This window comes from Ictidomys tridecemlineatus, chromosome 9 (genome assembly GCF_052094955.1).
Source record: "Ictidomys tridecemlineatus isolate mIctTri1 chromosome 9, mIctTri1.hap1, whole genome shotgun sequence".
Lineage (NCBI taxonomy): Eukaryota > Metazoa > Chordata > Mammalia > Rodentia > Sciuridae > Ictidomys > Ictidomys tridecemlineatus.
The window spans coordinates 91008413-91026712 of NC_135485.1; the positions used below are offsets into that span (position 1 = coordinate 91008413).

The window sequence follows — 18300 nt, forward strand, 5'->3', positions numbered from 1 at the left end:
TACGTGAACCATATAGACCGCATTTTGAGAGTAAATTTCTTAGGATGGTACACACCTATCTTCACAACTTTAAACCTCATTTAATAACAAAGGATATGTTATGAAAAATCTCATGCCACCATCAGCCATTGGGACATTCAGAAACAGCAAAATTTAGACAAAATGTTCTTTTGCTAAATTAGTCCTAAAATAGATATCTAAGAAAATCTAATTTGGAAATTATCTGTCTTCCACTGAGGAAAGTTTGCTTTGGGAGCTAAAGCCACCAGATATTCAATCTGTCTGCTCATTACCAGACAGTGAAGATGTCACAAGACTGCTGGCCCAGCACATCCCAGAGCTGTCAAACTTACCTAATTCTGCTAATCTCTATGACTAGCCCACACATGTTGACTAATTTTGCAAAGATTATCGTTTTACCATGGTATTCATTTTTCATTTAGCAAAAGGTTTCCAGTGATAAAATTATGACTTTTGGTCCAGTAGTTAGCACTGGAACTGTGCGCCATTTCTCCTAGATATATTGTTTCTCGGACTTTAAAAGAACTGAGGGTTTCCCAAAGCTCAAGTTAATTAATCTGGCAAAATTTTTTTTTGTTTTGAAATAATAAAAAATAAACCATCAGAGAAATGAAACTGGAGGAAGGTTTGTAGCTTTGTTACAGATGGGCAAGAAAACGGAGAGGAAGGAAAGTCTTGCCTTGTCAAAAGTTGCATCTCCATCGAGTCTCTCCACCGTCTGTGCCTGGTCATCAGCAGACTCCACTATCACCAGACTGGTCTTCCGTGGGGAACCCTCCTCCCTGGGCTCTGGGAGCTCTTCGGGTTCTTGCACAATGGGAGAGCCTCCCCGCTCACTGGACGTTGGGGTCTGAAGGTACTGCCTCTCCTCCTCAGGAGGGGTACTAATCTCCTCAGGAGTCTTGCTGGGAGAGCCAGGCTCTGCCGTGGCCTTGTGAGTCTCTGACCCCTCTGTACCTGGGGTGGTCACACTGGAACAAAAAAGCCAAATAATACATATGGGGCATTTACATTTCCCCTGCTTGAGGAAGAGGACTGGAAGAAAAGGTGAAGCTAGTATTCATAGTCCATGATAGCCAAGATGGGTTTGTGTATTTGGCCAACAAAATAATTAAATAATAAATTAAAAAAAAAAAAAAAAAAAAATATATATATATATATATATATATATGATATAGCCTAGAGTTATGGCTCACTGATGTAGCATGGATGGAGAGTGATGTATTCCAAAGGTAAAAATTATCCCAAAGTGAATGACAGTTTTCTAACCTCTAACGTAGTATAAATTAAACTTTTATTTTTTTCTTCAATAAGTCAGTAATATTGAGGATTTGAGAAGCTTCACCTAATAATACTTTGTAAATAATACTTCTAAAGTAAGAATGAAACACTGGAAGAATTAAATAAATCCCCATGTTAATCTAGTTATCATAACTAAAAGGAAATTTTTGTAGGGCCTCTGAAAAAACTATTACTAACAGAGGGATCTGTTGACACTGAAACTTTTTTTTTCTACTGGCAGTTTAGAGTTACTCCAATGAACCTTTTACAATCTCCAATTTTGAAATATGAAAATTCTTTGCTCCCTTTTTCTTAGCATAATTTCTGTTGTGCCCTATGGGCATTGATGTCAAATATCCAGAGCCTCTCTGATAGCACTTTCTTTGTTTCCATCTTTTCCTAACCTCTACTTTAGGCTCTTCCCTACAGGCAGTTGGGAGGGGTGGCTCACTGGAAGGAGAGATCACTTCATTACCCACTTTACCCTCTTCTCACATTCCAGGGCCACCAAACAACACTCACATAATGACAAAGGAAATGCTGTAATGCTGCCTCGTGACACACTGTTCTCAGATTTCAGAGTTAGGGACACATTTGTCTTTCTCATGATCAGTTTTCTTTTTCTGGACAGCAATGTCTTTTAGGCAGCTCTGTTTCTCCTTTGTTTCCATAAAACCCAGAGCTCAGGTTCTGAGCTACACTGTACTCTGGAGCTTCCTTAGCCAGAAGTTCTCTAGAAAACCTCTTTTTACTTCCCTTCTCACCCCATCCTTGTGTCAATGGTCTTTTTGGCCTGTGTGAATCATTTGTGTGTATTTTTAGTTTTATAAACGCTGCCATACCTCTGCCGTCACTCTTCCTGCTCCAGACCAGTCAAGGCACAATGAGTGTCAGACCGGGAACATTCTGGAGCAGACAAGGTGCTGCAACTGTACAAGTGATGACTGTGTTGTCAAGACAAAAGTTTACAATTCAAACAATGCACTCACAGGCATGTCTTGGACCTTTCTCTGTGAAATAAGTAAAGTGTCTACTGTTATCATGGCTTATAGATGTGGAAATGGAGACTCAAAGCACTTAGGGACTGTCTAAGGTCACAGAACTGGAAGTTCAAACAGGTCTGTCCCACACACACTGTCACAATCTTTTAAATGTTTCAGGTTTTCTTTTCTTTTCTTTGGATGTAGCTCTGTCATGTGTTATAGGTGAGGGATATTTTAAAATTATTAAAATCTGTATAACTGGCAATAATTTAAAACTGCCTCCCCCCCATGGTATTGGCATGCAGATTTGCTTTTGAAACTCACAAGTATTCCTGCTTATCTTCAGGCAGGTCTTGCATTTTCCCTGAGAAATCTTGTTGAACTTGTTCCTTGTGTGTTTGGGGAGAAAGTACTGTTGTTGCACTGTCTCCTTCAGTTTTAGGGATGGAATCCTGAAACGTGGAATAACCAACAGAAATGTCTTCCTCAGAGACGATGGGAGGGTGGTCACTGGACTCGCTCTCTTTAGAAAGAGCTTGCTCCTCTGACTGCTTATGCTGGGCAGCGGAGAGCTCCTCTTGAAGTACTGAGAAACCTGATGGGGAGAATGATTTAAATGGTTAATCAAAACTCATTTATACTAAATGTGCATTTATTAAGTAGCTATGATGTGCCATGTCCTGAGATAGGCCCATGGGTTAGAAAGATGAATAAGATGCTGTGTCTGCTTTCAAGGGGTGGATCACATAAAGGGAGAAGTCAGTTCAAATGCAGAGTGACAGGGCCACAGGTGGCAGTCACTAAATATGGGAGCACTATCCTCATCTCAGCATCTGAGATGTTGGAGAGGAAATACAGAGGAGGTAATGTTTGAAATACTTATGATAAATAGACATTCACCATGTAGTCAAGGCATAGAATCTAGTTGAAAAAAGAGTACGAATCAATAATAGTAAATTACTAATACATTCTGAATATTAATTCAGTGCTTTGTAAGCATTAACTTGTTTAATACTCACCACAACACTCTGTGGTGAGTAGGGTGTCTTTTTTTTTGTAGAGTCTTATGCCAGGCTAAGGCATTTCATGCTACTCAAGGCAATGAAGAGTCATTGAAAAAGTTTTAGCAGAGGAGTGAATGACATTCACCTATTTATTTGTTTGCTCAACAAATGTATATTGAAGATGAACTATTTAGTGGGGGCTGTTGAGAGGCTGGATAATCTTGCAGATTTTAACAAGACAGAAAAGGCTGCTTTTGCCCTTACTGAACTTCTATTTCTGTAGATCTGTACATATGATAAATGTTAGGAGAAAGCAAACTAGGATAAAGAATAGAACAAATAGGGCTGCTATTTTAGATAGACGAGGCAGGAAAGACTCCCCCTAGGAGGTGATATTTGAGCAGTGACCCAAAGAAAAGTGAGAGAGAAAAGGTTCTGTGGATCCAGGTTGGAGGAGACAGAAAGCACCAGTACCCTGAAGAAGCAGAATCCTGGAGGTGCTCAGGTAACAGCAAAGAAAACAAGAAGGAATTAATTATTTGTGCACATGTTACTAAAGGATAAAGTAATCGAACACTTAGAATTTCCCATTGAATTTTGCAATGAGAAACAATTGATTATAGAAATAGTTCTTGAGAGAGTGGGAAGAGAAGGAGAGACAGGAAACTCAAGACTGCTCTTTTGAAAAAATTTCCTTTAAAATAGATGGAGAAATATAGAGGGTAAAAGGGGTTATTTGCTTTTTAAAAAAATATTTTTTGTTAGTTGTTGATAGACCTTTATTTTACTTATTTATACGTGGTGCTGAGAACCAAACCCAGTGCCTCACACAAGCCAGGCAAATGCACTACTACTGAGCCACAGCTCCAGCCCCATTTGCTTTGTTTTTTAAGAACAGACCTGTTAAAACATGGTTTAATGCAGTTGGGCATAGTCCAGTTGCAGGGAGCAGAATAGTACTTGCAGCAGTGAAGTCCTTGATTGGGTAAAAAGAAATCAAATCCAGGACAAAAGAAAAAAAAATAGTGGCTTTAGAAAAGCAAGGAAATTTAATCCACTGTAAGAGGAGAGAAGGTATAATGTGCGTCATGATGCACTCCTCTTGATGGATCTTGGGATGGAAAAATACCGACATTTTTCTATAACCTATCTTTCTAAGAAATCTGAAGTGTGGGTATCAGCTGGGAATAAATAAGGAGAAGTATTGGAAGTCTGAAGAAAGAAGAAAAAATATAAAAATAGAGATAAGAGAGAAAGAGATTGAGCAGGCAAAGGAATGACAATAAATTCGAGAAACTTTAATTCTGAAAAGGCGGTAGGGCCAAAGCCTGGAGGTCCCAGTGGGTCTGAAGAATTGTTGGTGTGGAGGTAAAAGAGGAAGTGAAGTATAATGGTTCAAGTAGTGTGCTTCTCAGAAGTGCAACAGTTATTGGTCATGATACACTCTAGGTTGTGCGAATAGAAGTTAGTGTCTGAGGAAGACTAGTTTCAAAAATGCCATCAAGGAACTGAGGAAAGTAAATTGAATGGGTCACCCATGATGGCACAAAAACAAAGAATGAACAGTGTGTATGAGTTGTTGGGGGGAGGGGTGTTAAACAGGCAGCAAAGTTGAAGTAACAAGGAAATGAATGATCCCCAAAGGCCGTGGTCTATCTTCTAAAAGGAAAGACAGCAGAATGAACCAGACATAACCTTCTTATGTTCATATATCAATGGATGACTGTAATCCATATCATGTACAGCCATAAGAATGGGATCATAATTAGAATAAGTTATACTCCATGTACATATGTCAAAATATACTCTACTATCATAAATATATCTAAAAAGAACAAATTATGAACAAATTAACAACAAAAAATGAAGAGAGAGAGAGTAGATCCAATACCTAATCCAATACCTTTACCGCCAACATACACAGTGTTTTACCTTCACTATGGTCCAGTGTAATGGTCTGCTCAATCTCTGCATAGCTATGACTGATGCGCTCCTGGAGAGGTTCTGTGCTGGTCTCCATGAGGTGAACAATATCCATTCGGTTGATCTTGGTAAGACATTCAATGAGGTTGGTATCTAAGATAGTAGAGAAAATCCACTTATTGTATATGAGAGGTTATTCTTTTTAAAATCTCTTTCATTTAATTTCTGACTACATTTCTGATATTTGCATAGGAAACAGCCAAAGACTAATTAAGTGTCTTTGGTAAAAAGCAAACAGAGAGACATGCACACAAAAAAGATGGTATAGCATAGGCACAAGCCCTAAAAGTAGAGCTGACGATAACATATGGGACACCCTGTCCAATCTGAGTTGCAGGTAAAATACTTTTTTTGGTACAAGTTTATGCAAAATACTGCATGGGCTGGATTTATACCAACTCAGTGTAGACTAATTATCAGAAATTTAAATTTAAATAAATTTACTTTTATTATTTGCTAAATATGACGGTGCTACTAAAAAGCATATAGACAGAAGAAATGATATGTATAGAGGTCTCAAGGTAGATCTGCAGGGAGACATTAAAGGAAGTGACAAATTTAGCCCAGCTGAAGGATGAGAAGCCCCTCTGGTCCATATCACTCCCATTTTACTCCATGTGGTCAGAATATCACATAGGAATTATAACATTAAAAAAGTACTTAATATTTCTCCCTACTTACATTATTTAGGAATTAAGGAAGCAGGAACTGAGCATGCTACTAATAAAACAATAAATAAACTATATCCCATACCAATATTTGGATAATTTTAAGACTTGAATAATATCCCTGTTGTCAGCTAGTGCTGGTGTAATTTCCCATTAATCACAGGAATGAAATACAAGATATTTTATGCCACATGCATGTTTTAGAAAGGGCAACAGTTTGTTCTCATTCATTGTTAGTACTTCAAATGGATGGTATTTGTTAATTAATTGTCTTACCAAATTTGCAAGAATGGGGTTGTTGAACAGGCATTTCCACTTTTTTTTTTCTTTTTTAATGTTGATGGCCACTGAGCCACAACCCCAGCCCCAGGATTTCCACTTTTAGCCTAACATTTTTTACATAGAATTCTGTACCTACCAGTAGCATGTTTCCCATCCCTTTCCAGCCAGTACTTCAACAGTGCATGACTCTGGTCCTGAAGGGAGTTGGGGTTCTCAATTCGAATTTGATGAATTTGCTCTTCAGTGAAATCCAATTCTCTTGCTAGTTCTAGAGGAGAAGGTACTACTTTGTAAACACACTGACTTCACAGTTTAAATATCTATACCTTGCTTTGTGATTTTATACATGTGCTTTTGTAGGTGCTATATTTGGGTTCTTTTATTTCTGCACAGTAGAAGTGATTCATATTTCTTTGCTTTTCTACTCCTGATTATGGGTCTTTCCTTAAAACTGGGTATGGAATTGATCATTGCCATAGTGGAAATAGCAGTTATGAAGCGGTGATAATAAAATGTGTATAATTCAGGTTCATTTGATTCAAAAGTGCAGAGGAGACCATTAATACTAATGCTCTTACCAAAGTAATAGAAAATAAATGCAGGAAAGCAGGAGAAATAGACTACTTCTCATTTTTAATCATCCTGGGTGATATTTTAAGTACTATAAATCCTGTTTCTGGGTACTTAGATATAAATACCTAGCTTTGTCTAATATAAATATAAATAGCTTTGTCTAAACTATAGGGGTAGGATAAAATTCTTCCTTTGATTTCATGTTATATGAATAATAGGTATGGAAAGCATTAGTTTGCCCAGGGAAAAAGCCACAATGCTTTCCTTAAAATTCTACCATATTCATCTATATGGGTGCTTTGTCATGACTGTGTGGGTGTGTGGTAGTTATGTGTGTGCACAAGGGATGGCTTCTATTATCATTTTGATAATACCATTTAAAATAAAAATTATCTGTGACACAACAATTCTTCTTCTAAGGACATACTCTATAGGCATTCTCATAAAAATATACCAATATACAAGAATATTTATTGCCAGTAAGAGGAAACAACCTAAATTCCATTAACAAAGGCTATTGATAAAATGATGGATGCCCATGCAATAGAATTAGAAAACTATTTTAAAAATATAACAGGTATGTCTATGCTGCTGCTCATGTATGCTACTGGAAAATTTATAAGGAGTATTAGTAAGCAAAATTTACAAAATTTTGCTAACTTTTAAATGGTAGGCATATATATAGGCATTGTATTTTTTTTTCTGAAAACATGAGAAGTATGAACAGTTACTGTTGAGACATGGGGCTAGAAGACCAGGAGTAGGTGTGAGAGACATACTTACTTTTCATTTTATATCTTTCTATATGATGATATAAAGGCTTGAACTTTCACCAAACATATGCATATTTATTTAAACAACAAAAAATTGAATGTTACCTATCTAATAAATCAATCAGGGACAATTTGAAAACATAACTTCCTCTAAATTTTCCAATTAAATAAGGCTGATCAGTATTTAAAATTACTTTAAAATGGTTTAATATGAGGCAATGCTATTTCCCATTTCCAGTTATTTATTTTAAATGATCAATTATTAGCACATGGAATCCTATTCATTAGCAATCGTATTCATTAGCAAATCTTTAAGAAATTGAAAGAAGAATATTAACTTTATACTGTTTGTCTCAATGAAGTAGTCACAAATGACATAAAAGGAAATCAAAACAGATTTTAGGAAGAATGGAAGAAAGGCAGAAAGGAATGAAGGAACAAACTATATAATTCTGCTATAATGTAGTAAATCACAAGTAGATGAAAGCATATCATTTTAAAATCTATGAATCATGATTTTTAAATAAACCACACTGATTTAATAATTTACTCTCTTAGTAAATTATTTAACATACCATTTCTATACTTAAACATTTCCATTTTTCAAAAAAGTTATTGAAACATCTCATTCATATATGTTGCAATATTCACCCCAAACAAATTTTAGTTTACTCTGAAGATACCTGACACAAAATATCTAAAAGAAGAAGCCCTAGTTAAATCTCAAATTAAATTTTATAAAAATCATATAAAATAATTTGATCTTCAAATCTAAAGTCACTCCAAATTTCAGAGAAAAATCTGCCTTGCCAATACAGAAGCTGGATTTTTAATTCATAGTTTATTGTTCTTTTCACTATGTCATGTGGTCTTTCTCAAGAAAAGGGAGGAGGAAAAGACCATTCTCACTTAGTTACTGCACCTGTATCATTTAAACTAAGCAGGCTTTCTGCAGGAAAAAAAATAATAAAAGGGTCACCCTGGTTTTACCTGTCCAGCTGAAGCCAAGATGATCAGCAATGTAAGCCAGCCTCTCCTCAATCCGTTCCTGCTCATCCTGTGGATCTACAGAAGGTCAAAGACAGAAGGGCCAAAGGTTGTCTATGATAGGGGAGGAACAACAATGTACCGACCATCCAAAGGAAGGAAGTTACTTGTCCAAATATTTGATAGCACATATTACCTACTCCAATTTGGATCATATTAAGTTGTGTGTTTGTCTGATATCTGGGGTGAAATGGGGAATAAATCTAATATGATTCATGAAAACCATCTGCTTCCATATCTCTTTAATCAAGACTACTTATTGGAAATAATTATATAAACTGTCAATTTATAGTCATCTTAGGACTTTTCTTTTAAATTATCTGAGTGAATACTGCCCACCAGAAGACAATCTGCTTTACTCAAGAAACACCAGAGTAATCATAAATGGGATGCAGAAGTAGAATAATTGGCTAGAACCATCTAGCCATTCATGGAGGCATCAGCCACTTCCAGGTCTTGCTGAAAGAAATCTCATCATAAATTTGCAAGAGATCTTGATCATGGCTTGCTCAGACCATCCTGATTTATCCAGTGTGGCCAGAAATAACATTTACCTTGGTCCCTATGACCTCAGAAGAGGAGAGGAAAAAAGAAAATGCATTTGTTCGTGTTTGTTGGATTGGTATGCATATATGTCTTTGGGACAAATTTCTGCCTGCTTGCTACCAAGAAAGCTCATATCTTACTTAATTTATAATTTTCCCATTTTTTTTAAAATTTCATGTATCGATGGGCAGCATTTTAGACCATGGTACCATGAAATTTTTTATAAGTCAAATTTAAGAATAATAGTCTTCATTGTAGAGATATTGGAAGACCAGAGGCTACTTCTCAAAGCCATCTGTGGTTTCCATTTTTACAATTCAAAGAGCCATCATTCCCTCACAGTCAACTTAAATGGTGCAAAGTTTGAGTTTTTGTTGTCTGCTGCATCTTTTCCGAGTACGTTCTCCATTCATCTACCATGTAAATGAAAAGCATATTTTTACCTTATATTTGTTTGCTTAAAGTGTTTACCAATGTATCTGAAATCCCACCTTTCTGCATTAAAAACAGATCCACAACAATTGGAATTTTTGGATATGTGAAATCTTCTTGAGCAAATGGCTTCCTAATAATTACAAAATTGTAAGTATAAATTATTGCGAAGTATTCAAAGGAAAAAAAACAGTTGTGAGTCCTCATATCGTGAAACAAAAATCCAAATGTTCATGCACAATAGCAAAAGTGTTTAATTCGAGGCTAAGCCTGGGTACTTCAGAACAACAAAACTCAAAGCTTGCATGGCCTTACGTGCAGCAAATAAAGAAAGGCAAGTTCATTGCCTGGATATGTTTATGTTTTCCATAAGCATTCTCATTACTCAATCTTGAGATTGTTTTCATAGACAAGAGTATACAGAGAAAGCACAAAACACAAAGGGCTTACACAAACACATTAACCACTACGGAAAGCTTAAAGAAAATGAGACACAAATCACCAAATAAAACAAAGATACAAAAAAAAACTATCAAATTTATGACATGCGTAGCACAGGGAATCCCAGTGGCTGTCAAATACCTTCAGCATGGTCATGGCCATTTTCATCAGGGATGCGTTCAATCAGAGTCTCAATGGACTCATCCCAAATGGGCCTTGTGTCAAAGATGTCCTCAGGAACTGAGTGCTCGGTCTCAACAGGTGGCAGATTTTCAATAACTGAAACTTCCAGGGCACTACTACTTTCATCATCTGAAACTAATTCCTGCTCCCTTTCTGACTGTGTAAGTCTATCCACCAATTTGGAAGCCTCATCGCTAATCTCCTCAAAGAATTCTATGGAGTTTCTGTAAAGGTCAAAGAAATGCTCCTTACTTTCTTTTGTGGGGCTCATGCCCCCCCTGCAGGATGATGTGGTGCTTCTGCTCTTAACTGGCAAACGGGATGCAAATATCTTTGGTCCTGTGGCCCCTTCTTCTGATTCTAACTCAAGCTCCTCTGCCCCCTCTCTGCTCTCTGTTTCTGTCTCAGTATCACTTCTGGCCTTCACTGGGCATTTGGTCTTTGAGTCCTCTGGACTAACATCAGATTCGGATTGGCTTCTGTTATCTGGGGTTCTGCTTGTCACATCCTGTCCCTGAGGAGCAACTGACTGCTGAAGAGATGCACCTAGGTGTGAGAGCGACTGCTCCACTCTTTGGATGGGTGCTTTGATGGGGATTTTGGACTTTGGTTTTGCTTCATCCTCCTTACTTTCCTCATCCAGACTAGATAGAACATCTTCAGAAAATGTACTCTCATCCTCTACAGATGGAGGCTCTGGGATTGAAGTGGGGATAGTCCTTACAGGAATTTTGGATTTGCTTTCAGTGGAAGGCACATTCTCCATGGGTGCAGTTGGGATTTCGATCACTGATTTCTGTTCCTCTGGGGAAGAATCGGGAGAATCATCATCCCGATCTGAATATACGGACCTGGTGACTGTGGAAAAATCTAACTGAACTTGTACAACTGGTTCTGGAGAGTCAGAGCAAGGTGTCTGCTTCACATTGGACGGAGAAGGTGTATCACCCCTTTGCATGGTGGGGAGGTCCTCAGCCCCTGTAGCAATGGCCTCTTTTGTGGATGGTTCCATGCAAACTGAAATTCCCATTTGGGAGTTAAGGTGAGTATCTGAAGCAGATATTTCCTCTACTTCCTCACTCAAGTCATCTGGAAGTAATTCGCCTTCATCGTCCACCGTTTCCTTTGATTCTGAAAGTGCTAGTGACTCAGCTGTTGACTCCAGCTGTTGGGGCTCAGCTCCAGTGACCCCTTCTTTCATGTCTTCAGAGAGAGTGTCATCCCTAGATTCTTGCCCAATTTGGAAAAAGTGAAAACTTTCATCCGCATAGGACCTTTTGGTCATATCAATGGCCCCACTTCGGGTCATCTCAAACAATTTTCCTTCCTGAAAGAGAAATGGATTTTGTTCACTCGTTGGGGTCCCTTCTTCGGTTGGGGTCCTAGCAGGAGTGGTGTCAGGGGTAGTACCCTGAGATTGTCTGTCCACCATCAGGCCAAATATCTTCTGTTCTTCCTCTTTCACTCGAGCTTCAAAGGCTTCATCATCTTCACGAATTTCACTCCAGGAATCAGAATCCACATCAGTTTTTGTGATGATGACTTTGCTTATTTGTTCACTAATGACTGCTGGTGTACTTGGTACACCAGGCTCTAAAGAGGAGGCTCTATCTGATTGCATTTCCCACAAGGTACTTTCTTGTCTAGATTCGATTTCTAGGTGCTGTCCCTCAAGATTAGATTCTTTGCTTGAAACAGTTGCACTAGAGGAGCTCGTTACTAATACATCTTCAACAGAGGATGTAGTCACAGAGTATACTTCAGAAGAGTAATCACTTGAGGTGTGACTTGTGCCTGTTTGGGTTTTGCTTTCTTCACTAGAGAAAAAAGATTGGGTAGGAACATTTTCATAAGGGCTTATGACATGGGGATCGTAGATTTCACCAGTCTCAGCTAGGTCAGAAACTGGAACGTCCATGGGAAACCTATCTGTTTGAGTGGTAATAGATGAGTCTTGAGTAGAATAGTCCTTTGGTATATTCTCCAATGTTTCATCCGTTTTTGTGACCTCCACTTTTGTTGTGGAAGATGTGGAGGATAGATCATCATCTAATTCCTTTCCTTCAGATTCGGGACAATGAGGCAGAGGGGACAAAGAAGAATAGCTGTCACTGGGGCATTCTCTCTGTGGCGATTCCACAGCAGGAGCATCAAGCTCTTCTCCTGGGTCATTTTCATGAGTATCTTGGGGAGCGAATGATTCCTTGTGGGTGACTAACTGCTCATCGACATCATCACCAGCAGAATTCTGGAGACCTGAAGAGATAGGGGTGGTTGAGCAGGTAGGACTCACAGCCTCACATCCATGGCCGTCACAGACTTTTGGCTGATCAGTGTCTCTGCTTAGATCATCATAAGTTCTATCTGCATCATAAGTTCTATCTGCATCATCCGTGGAAAAAGGGTGACTGTCATCAGCTAAAGGGGATTCACAGTCTTTTTCTTCTTCTGAGTTACCTGGCTCTTCCTGAGTATCTTCATTCATCTTGAAAGTATATTGTTTAGAAACTATAGGCTGGAACTGCACCTCTTCTGGACTAGAATTGGAGTCTATGCTGGATGGGAGTGGGGAAGGAGGCTGCACTCGAATAACTGGTTCTGGTAAAAGGCCAGAGTCAGCACCTTTCTTCAGCTGCGTCAATTCAGGTTCACTGTCTGAAGAGGAAGAAGCCTTTCTGCTCTCAGAAGTCACCAACACCGGGACATGGCTTTCACCTGCCATGTTCTCCATCTGTTTTGGCTCATCCACCTGTTTTGGCTCATCCACCTGTTTTGGCTCATCCACCTGTTTTGGCTCATCCACCTGTTTTGGTTCATCCACATCTGCTGAGCAGTCTGCATCTGGGTCAGAGGATGAGGAAGATTCTTCTTGTTTGGGTTCTTTTTTGTAGTCCCTTTTCTGCTTGGCTTCTTGTTCAAGTTCATCAAACATTTTAATTTTGGTTACCATTTTGAACATTTCCTCTTCGGGTGTGAACCTCTTTTTCTCCCCGTTTTCTGAGTCATCCTCCTCTGCACATTCATGAATCACCGCTGGTTTGGGTGTACTTGTATCTGCAGCTTTGGGTGTGACCTCATAGCTAACTTCTTCAGAGCTGGGGGTGTCAGGAGAAAGAGGGCTCTTCCCTGAGCTCTCCATGAGTGACGTCTGCTCAAGACTGTCATCTTCAGCGCTGCCGTCGGGGTCTCGGAGCAGCCGGGACCTCATGGAGGCCACTTCCGTAACGAGTTCTGTTTTGGTGACAGCTGAAGGAAGAGGAAAGTGACTTGGAAGAATTCCTGCCTTCATCTTTGGTTCCACGGGGCTGCTTTCGAGAGAGTCCCGACAGGGGGATTCTTTCAGAGGACTTGGCTCCAGAGAATCGGGAGTCTTGTGTGAGGAGTTATCTTCCAGAACAGGGCTGGCTTCCAGAGAGTCTTTGTGGCTGACTGCTAATGATTCATCTGCCATGGGGCTGAGGACCTCACTATCACGGCTAGGGAGTGCAAGTTCCAACCCCTGGGGACTTCTCATGCCTCCCTGAGGCTTCGATGCAATTCCTGTGTCTGTCTTTACAGATGCATCAGTCAGAGGTGAGGACTTTGTCTCATCTGGAGATTCCCGAGCCTCACCATCAGTTGGAGTCTTGTGAGCTGAACTATCAAGTGTAAGCTGACCTTCATCCGTCAATGCCTTGGGTGTTTCTTTTGCTAACGATACACTGCTGCTGCCTTCTGGTTGGGGGCTTATGTCTTTGGAAGGTTCTGGGGTGGTCAGCTTCTGAAAGCACTCAGTAGAGGGCTCTGAGCTCTCAGTGACTGCAGCACCTTGCTCTTGAGAACCATCAGTAATGTCTTTGGTGGGGTGATGTTCTTCTCCTGAATGTGTTTCTGGGGGCGTGTCTAACTTGGTTTCCCCAATCTGCTCCTCACTTTTCTTTGGTGAGAAAGAAAGGCTCTCTGGGCTTGTCTCAGGGGTCTCTGCTAGGCCCTCATGCTTATAGCTCTCTTCTGAACTAATCTGAGGGGTCCCCTCCATCAGGCTGCCACATGGAGAGCCTGCCATCCCTTCCTGTTTTAGGCTTTCAGAACTGGCATCCAAAGCATCACTCTGCAGAGACAGAGCCGGAAGGAATTCATCCTTCATGTAATCTAGTGGAAAGGTTGTATTGAAAGGGCTAGTGAGGACCTGGTCTAAGTGAAGCTGCGCCTTTTCGGTCCCTTCACTCATCCGGAATTGCTGGTATTTGTCATTGTCTTCTAATTCTTGCTTAATGACATCAGAAAAGTCAGTGGAGGTTTTCCTGTCTGGGCTGATCTGGAGGTCCATGTCTCCCTGCTCATCCACCATTTTTTCTTTGGGAACTTCACTCTCTCTATGGCTTTCTTCTTCAGGAGCTGAGTGAACGGGTTCAGGTGTTTTGGGACTGGGTGCTTTCTCCTTTTCTCCAACTGCATCCTCCTTCTTAAATCCTATCGAGGAAGTCCGGACCCCCCTCCTGGATTCGGAAGCTCCTGTGACTAGGAATCTCTGGCCTCTTTTGATGGTCTGAGTCTCTGTTCTCTGTGTTTCCTTCAGGGTTGCTGTCTGTCCCTTTTCTTTTTCTACTCGAGCAGCTTTGCCTTTCTCTTGGGAGGGTTTCTGTTTTGCTGATTTATGTTCAAAGAGTCCAGTTTTATGTTTAGATGGGTCCTGACCTGACTGGAAAGCTTTCATCAACTCCCGAACAGACATGGTTTCCTCAATTCTTTCTGTTTTTGAGGTGGGGGACACAGGGGGCTGCTTTTCTGTTTTCCCAGAAGGTGACACAGGGAGGTGCTTCTCTGTTTTCGCAGCGGTTGACACAGGTGGGTGCTTCTCCGTTCTTCCAGAGGGTGAAACGGGCAAGCGTTTTTCCGTTCTCCCAGGTGACACTGGAGGATGTTTCTCGGTTCTCCCGGAAGGTGACACAGGTGGACGCTTGTCTGTTTTGGTGGAAGGAGAAACAGGTGGGTGTCTTTCTGTCTTTGTGGATGACACAGGCGAGTGCCTTTCAGCTTTTGTGGAGGGCGATACAGGTGAGTGTTTCTCAGTTTTACCTGATGACAACACAGGTGAATGTCTTTCAGTTTTGGCTGAGGGTGACACAGGTGAGTGTTTCTCGGTTTTGCTGGATGGTGACACTGGAGGATGCCTTTCGTTTTTCGCAGAAGAGGACAGGGGAGAGTGCCTGTCTGTTCTCGGGGTGGGCGACGCTGGGGCATGTCTCTCTGACTTCAGAGAAGGCGATGCAGTTGGATGCGTCCTGTGAGTGGTCTTCTTGGGCACATCCTCTTTGCCTTTGACTCTGATGGGCAACTTGCTTCGACCTTTCTGTTCATCTTCCACTCGCTTCTGAAGGGCCTTTACTTTATCCTTAATGGAACCAATGGGAGTTTCTTCTATCAGAGGAGAGGTGGCCTTCACAGTGGGAAGAGATTCTGGGGCCAGACCTGCATCTTCATCTAGTGACTCTTCCGAACTACCTTTTTTAACTTCTGATTTGTCTTCACTTGCGTTTATGCTTTCCTCTTTCTGTTTCTGCTTTTCTTTTAATTTCCTTCTCACAGGCTTCTTTATTCCCAGGGTTGGTTTGTGCGGTTTCTGCAGGCCCTGTTTCTCATCGGGGGGTGCAGCCTTCCCTTCTTTCTCCGAGCTTTTGCCAACAGATGGAGCCTCACTTTTCTCCCTGGCCACATCGTGACCTGTCTGTGGCTTCTCTCCATGAGGAGACACATAGGAATTGAGGTCCTCAACAAGGTAGTTCACTAACCCAGTGGCATCTTTCTCTACTTGGGCTTTGGTCTCTTTCTCTAGTCTAACTTCTACACATGGATATTCAGTGATTTCTAAAGGTGCTTTTTGTCTGGCCTCTTCTATTTCCTCATCACTGACAATAACCCATCCTTCCTCCACTAGTTCTTTCTCAGACTGAGCAGAGCTCTGCACACTGCTTTCCTCTCTTGAGCAGGTTCCGCTTCTCAAGATTTCATTCACTTTCTCTAAATCCTCTTTAACTCTTTCCACAATTTCAAAGGGCTCTCCTGGCTCTTCCTCCGCAGCCTTCACCAGCTCCTTCACTTTAATAGAACCTGCCTTATCAGACACATCTGTGGTCAAGATGGCGGTCATTTTGATCAGATCTTGTTTCATCTCAGAAACTTCAGAGAGCAAGTCCGGACTGGCTAGGACAGGAACTTCATTAACCAGGTGACTTTTCAGGACAGATGTTTCTGTAGATTCTGTCTCATCATCTTTGATGTGAATGAAAAACATTGAAAGTAAAATGGAAATCAAAAAAGATATTGGCAAATGTAAATCAGGACTTTGAAACGACACAGCGTCTTTTTCCTGCCGTGGTGGGAGGGGCAACAGAATGGGCTGGGGATGGTGGATCCACAAGGTCTCAAGGTACAAGAGCAAAGCAAGGCTAACGGAAAAAAAAAAAAAAAAACTGAAAAGGAAAAATGAGCAGGAAATAACTTGCTTAATTTTCTCACTTGTAGCACATCCACACATACAACAAAGCTATCACAAATAACCGAGACACAAAAAAACCCATCACAAATCAAAACAAAGAAACAACGCAGTGAAATTACACAGAGGTATCTCAAGATTGTTCAGATGTTACAGATCAATGTCGGAAAAAAAAAAGAAAGAAAAGAAAAATACCATGTGGAAAAAAAAATAAGAAAAAAAGCATTAGAAATTGCAGAGAGTTGACTTCCTCTAGGTGAAAGCCAGCAGTAGCAAACTCAGAATTAACGCGTCCAATGGTGCACATACGTTTTTTAAATCATGTATCTCTGGAATTCAGCATGTTTAGTTCTGCCAATACACAATGATGATAGAAAACATCTGAATTGGCTGCAAACTGGCATTTCATCTAAGGGAAATTCACACCTAACAATGAAACAAACAGTCTTCTGCTAAGAGGCATGGTCCTTTCCTTGGAGCAACCTCCTTGTTTAGACACGGAACTGACAGACCAAGGAGGGAAATAAAGGAAAGGAAAGAAAAACAACAGAAAAACAAAACAAAACCAAAAAACACTGTGATTAAACGTATATGTGAGTCCAGAGTTAAAATGTGAGGCATGGCAACCCAAATCAGAGACAGTCACACGGGACACACGCACAGTTTATGTAAGCCAAGTTATTTCCATGCAAAGCAAAGGTGGAGTAAAACTGCTGGGAGAGGCGGCCTTGCGGGAAAGCACAGGCAGGAGGATGGTGAGGAATTAGAACGAATATGTAAAACGTTACTGTGGTGAAGGATATTCGTTTCCCTACAACGTTTGAACGAAGTATATCTGAAGCACAGATTGTAGGGGTCCACCATCATTAATGGTGAGAAGGAAGGGTTGGTCAAACCTCTAGGATTTAATCCTGAAAAGACTCTAGGAAAGTGACCCTTCAACAGAGCCCTTCTTTGAAGATTATTTTGTACCTACACGAAGACTATTTAGTGGTTGTCTTTAAACTAAAACAAAACTCAGTATTGAGTATATATCTGAGGTTTGCAAAACATTCACTACATCTAGGAGTTCTTCAGGAAAAACCCAGGGCTTTCTAACAGCATGGTTACATTTTTTTTTCTTCTTTTGCAACAACTGAGTCAGATAGATAAAATTTTGATTCCTACTAGGTTGTACACGGGAACAAAAAAATGGGGTCATTTAAATAAACACAATAGTCCTGAATAGGAAAGAAAAAAAATTAAAATCACCTTTAAAAAAAAAAGGAGTCAATGAAGGCAACAATAATATGTCATTGAAACAAAAGTGCCTTCTCTTGGAGGAATTTCTATTTGGTAAGGCAATATGAAATGTGAATCTGCATAATATATCAAGATAATTTATATCAATACAGAGTTGTTCAGTTATTTAAACCACATCCAGAGGCTCAAATATTCTAGTTTTGAATAATGATTTAACATAAGGGTAAGTTTCACTTAAAGCCATTCCAAGAATTTAGTAGTAAATTATATTGTGATAGCAGTTAAAAAAAAAAAAAAGCCCACAGATATAGTATAGGGCCAAGTGACCATATTGAACGTGGCTCTGAGTTTTCTCCTTTTGGGACT

General features: G+C 40.2%; 1 protein-coding gene across 50 annotated transcripts in view; it reads right to left on the minus strand.

The window, feature by feature from the left end:
- Ank2 (ankyrin 2) overlaps positions 1–18300 on the minus strand; it is a 636862-nt gene that overhangs the window by 10754 nt on the left and 607808 nt on the right. For 26 of the 50 annotated variants that reach the window (XM_078021790.1, XM_078021757.1, XM_078021763.1 and 23 more), the window contains 6 exons: positions 10176–16469; positions 8559–8633; positions 6359–6490; positions 5222–5365; positions 2610–2880; positions 701–992 (listed from right to left, as the gene is read on the minus strand). In XM_078021790.1, coding sequence (XP_077877916.1) covers positions 701–992; positions 2610–2880; positions 5222–5365; positions 6359–6490; positions 8559–8633; positions 10176–16469 — 7208 coding nt within the window. The remainder of the gene's footprint in view (positions 1–700; positions 993–2609; positions 2881–5221; positions 5366–6358; positions 6491–8558; positions 8634–10175; positions 16470–18300) is intronic. The other 24 variants (XM_040292951.2, XM_078021796.1, XM_078021776.1 and 21 more) reach the window with 1 other exon arrangement.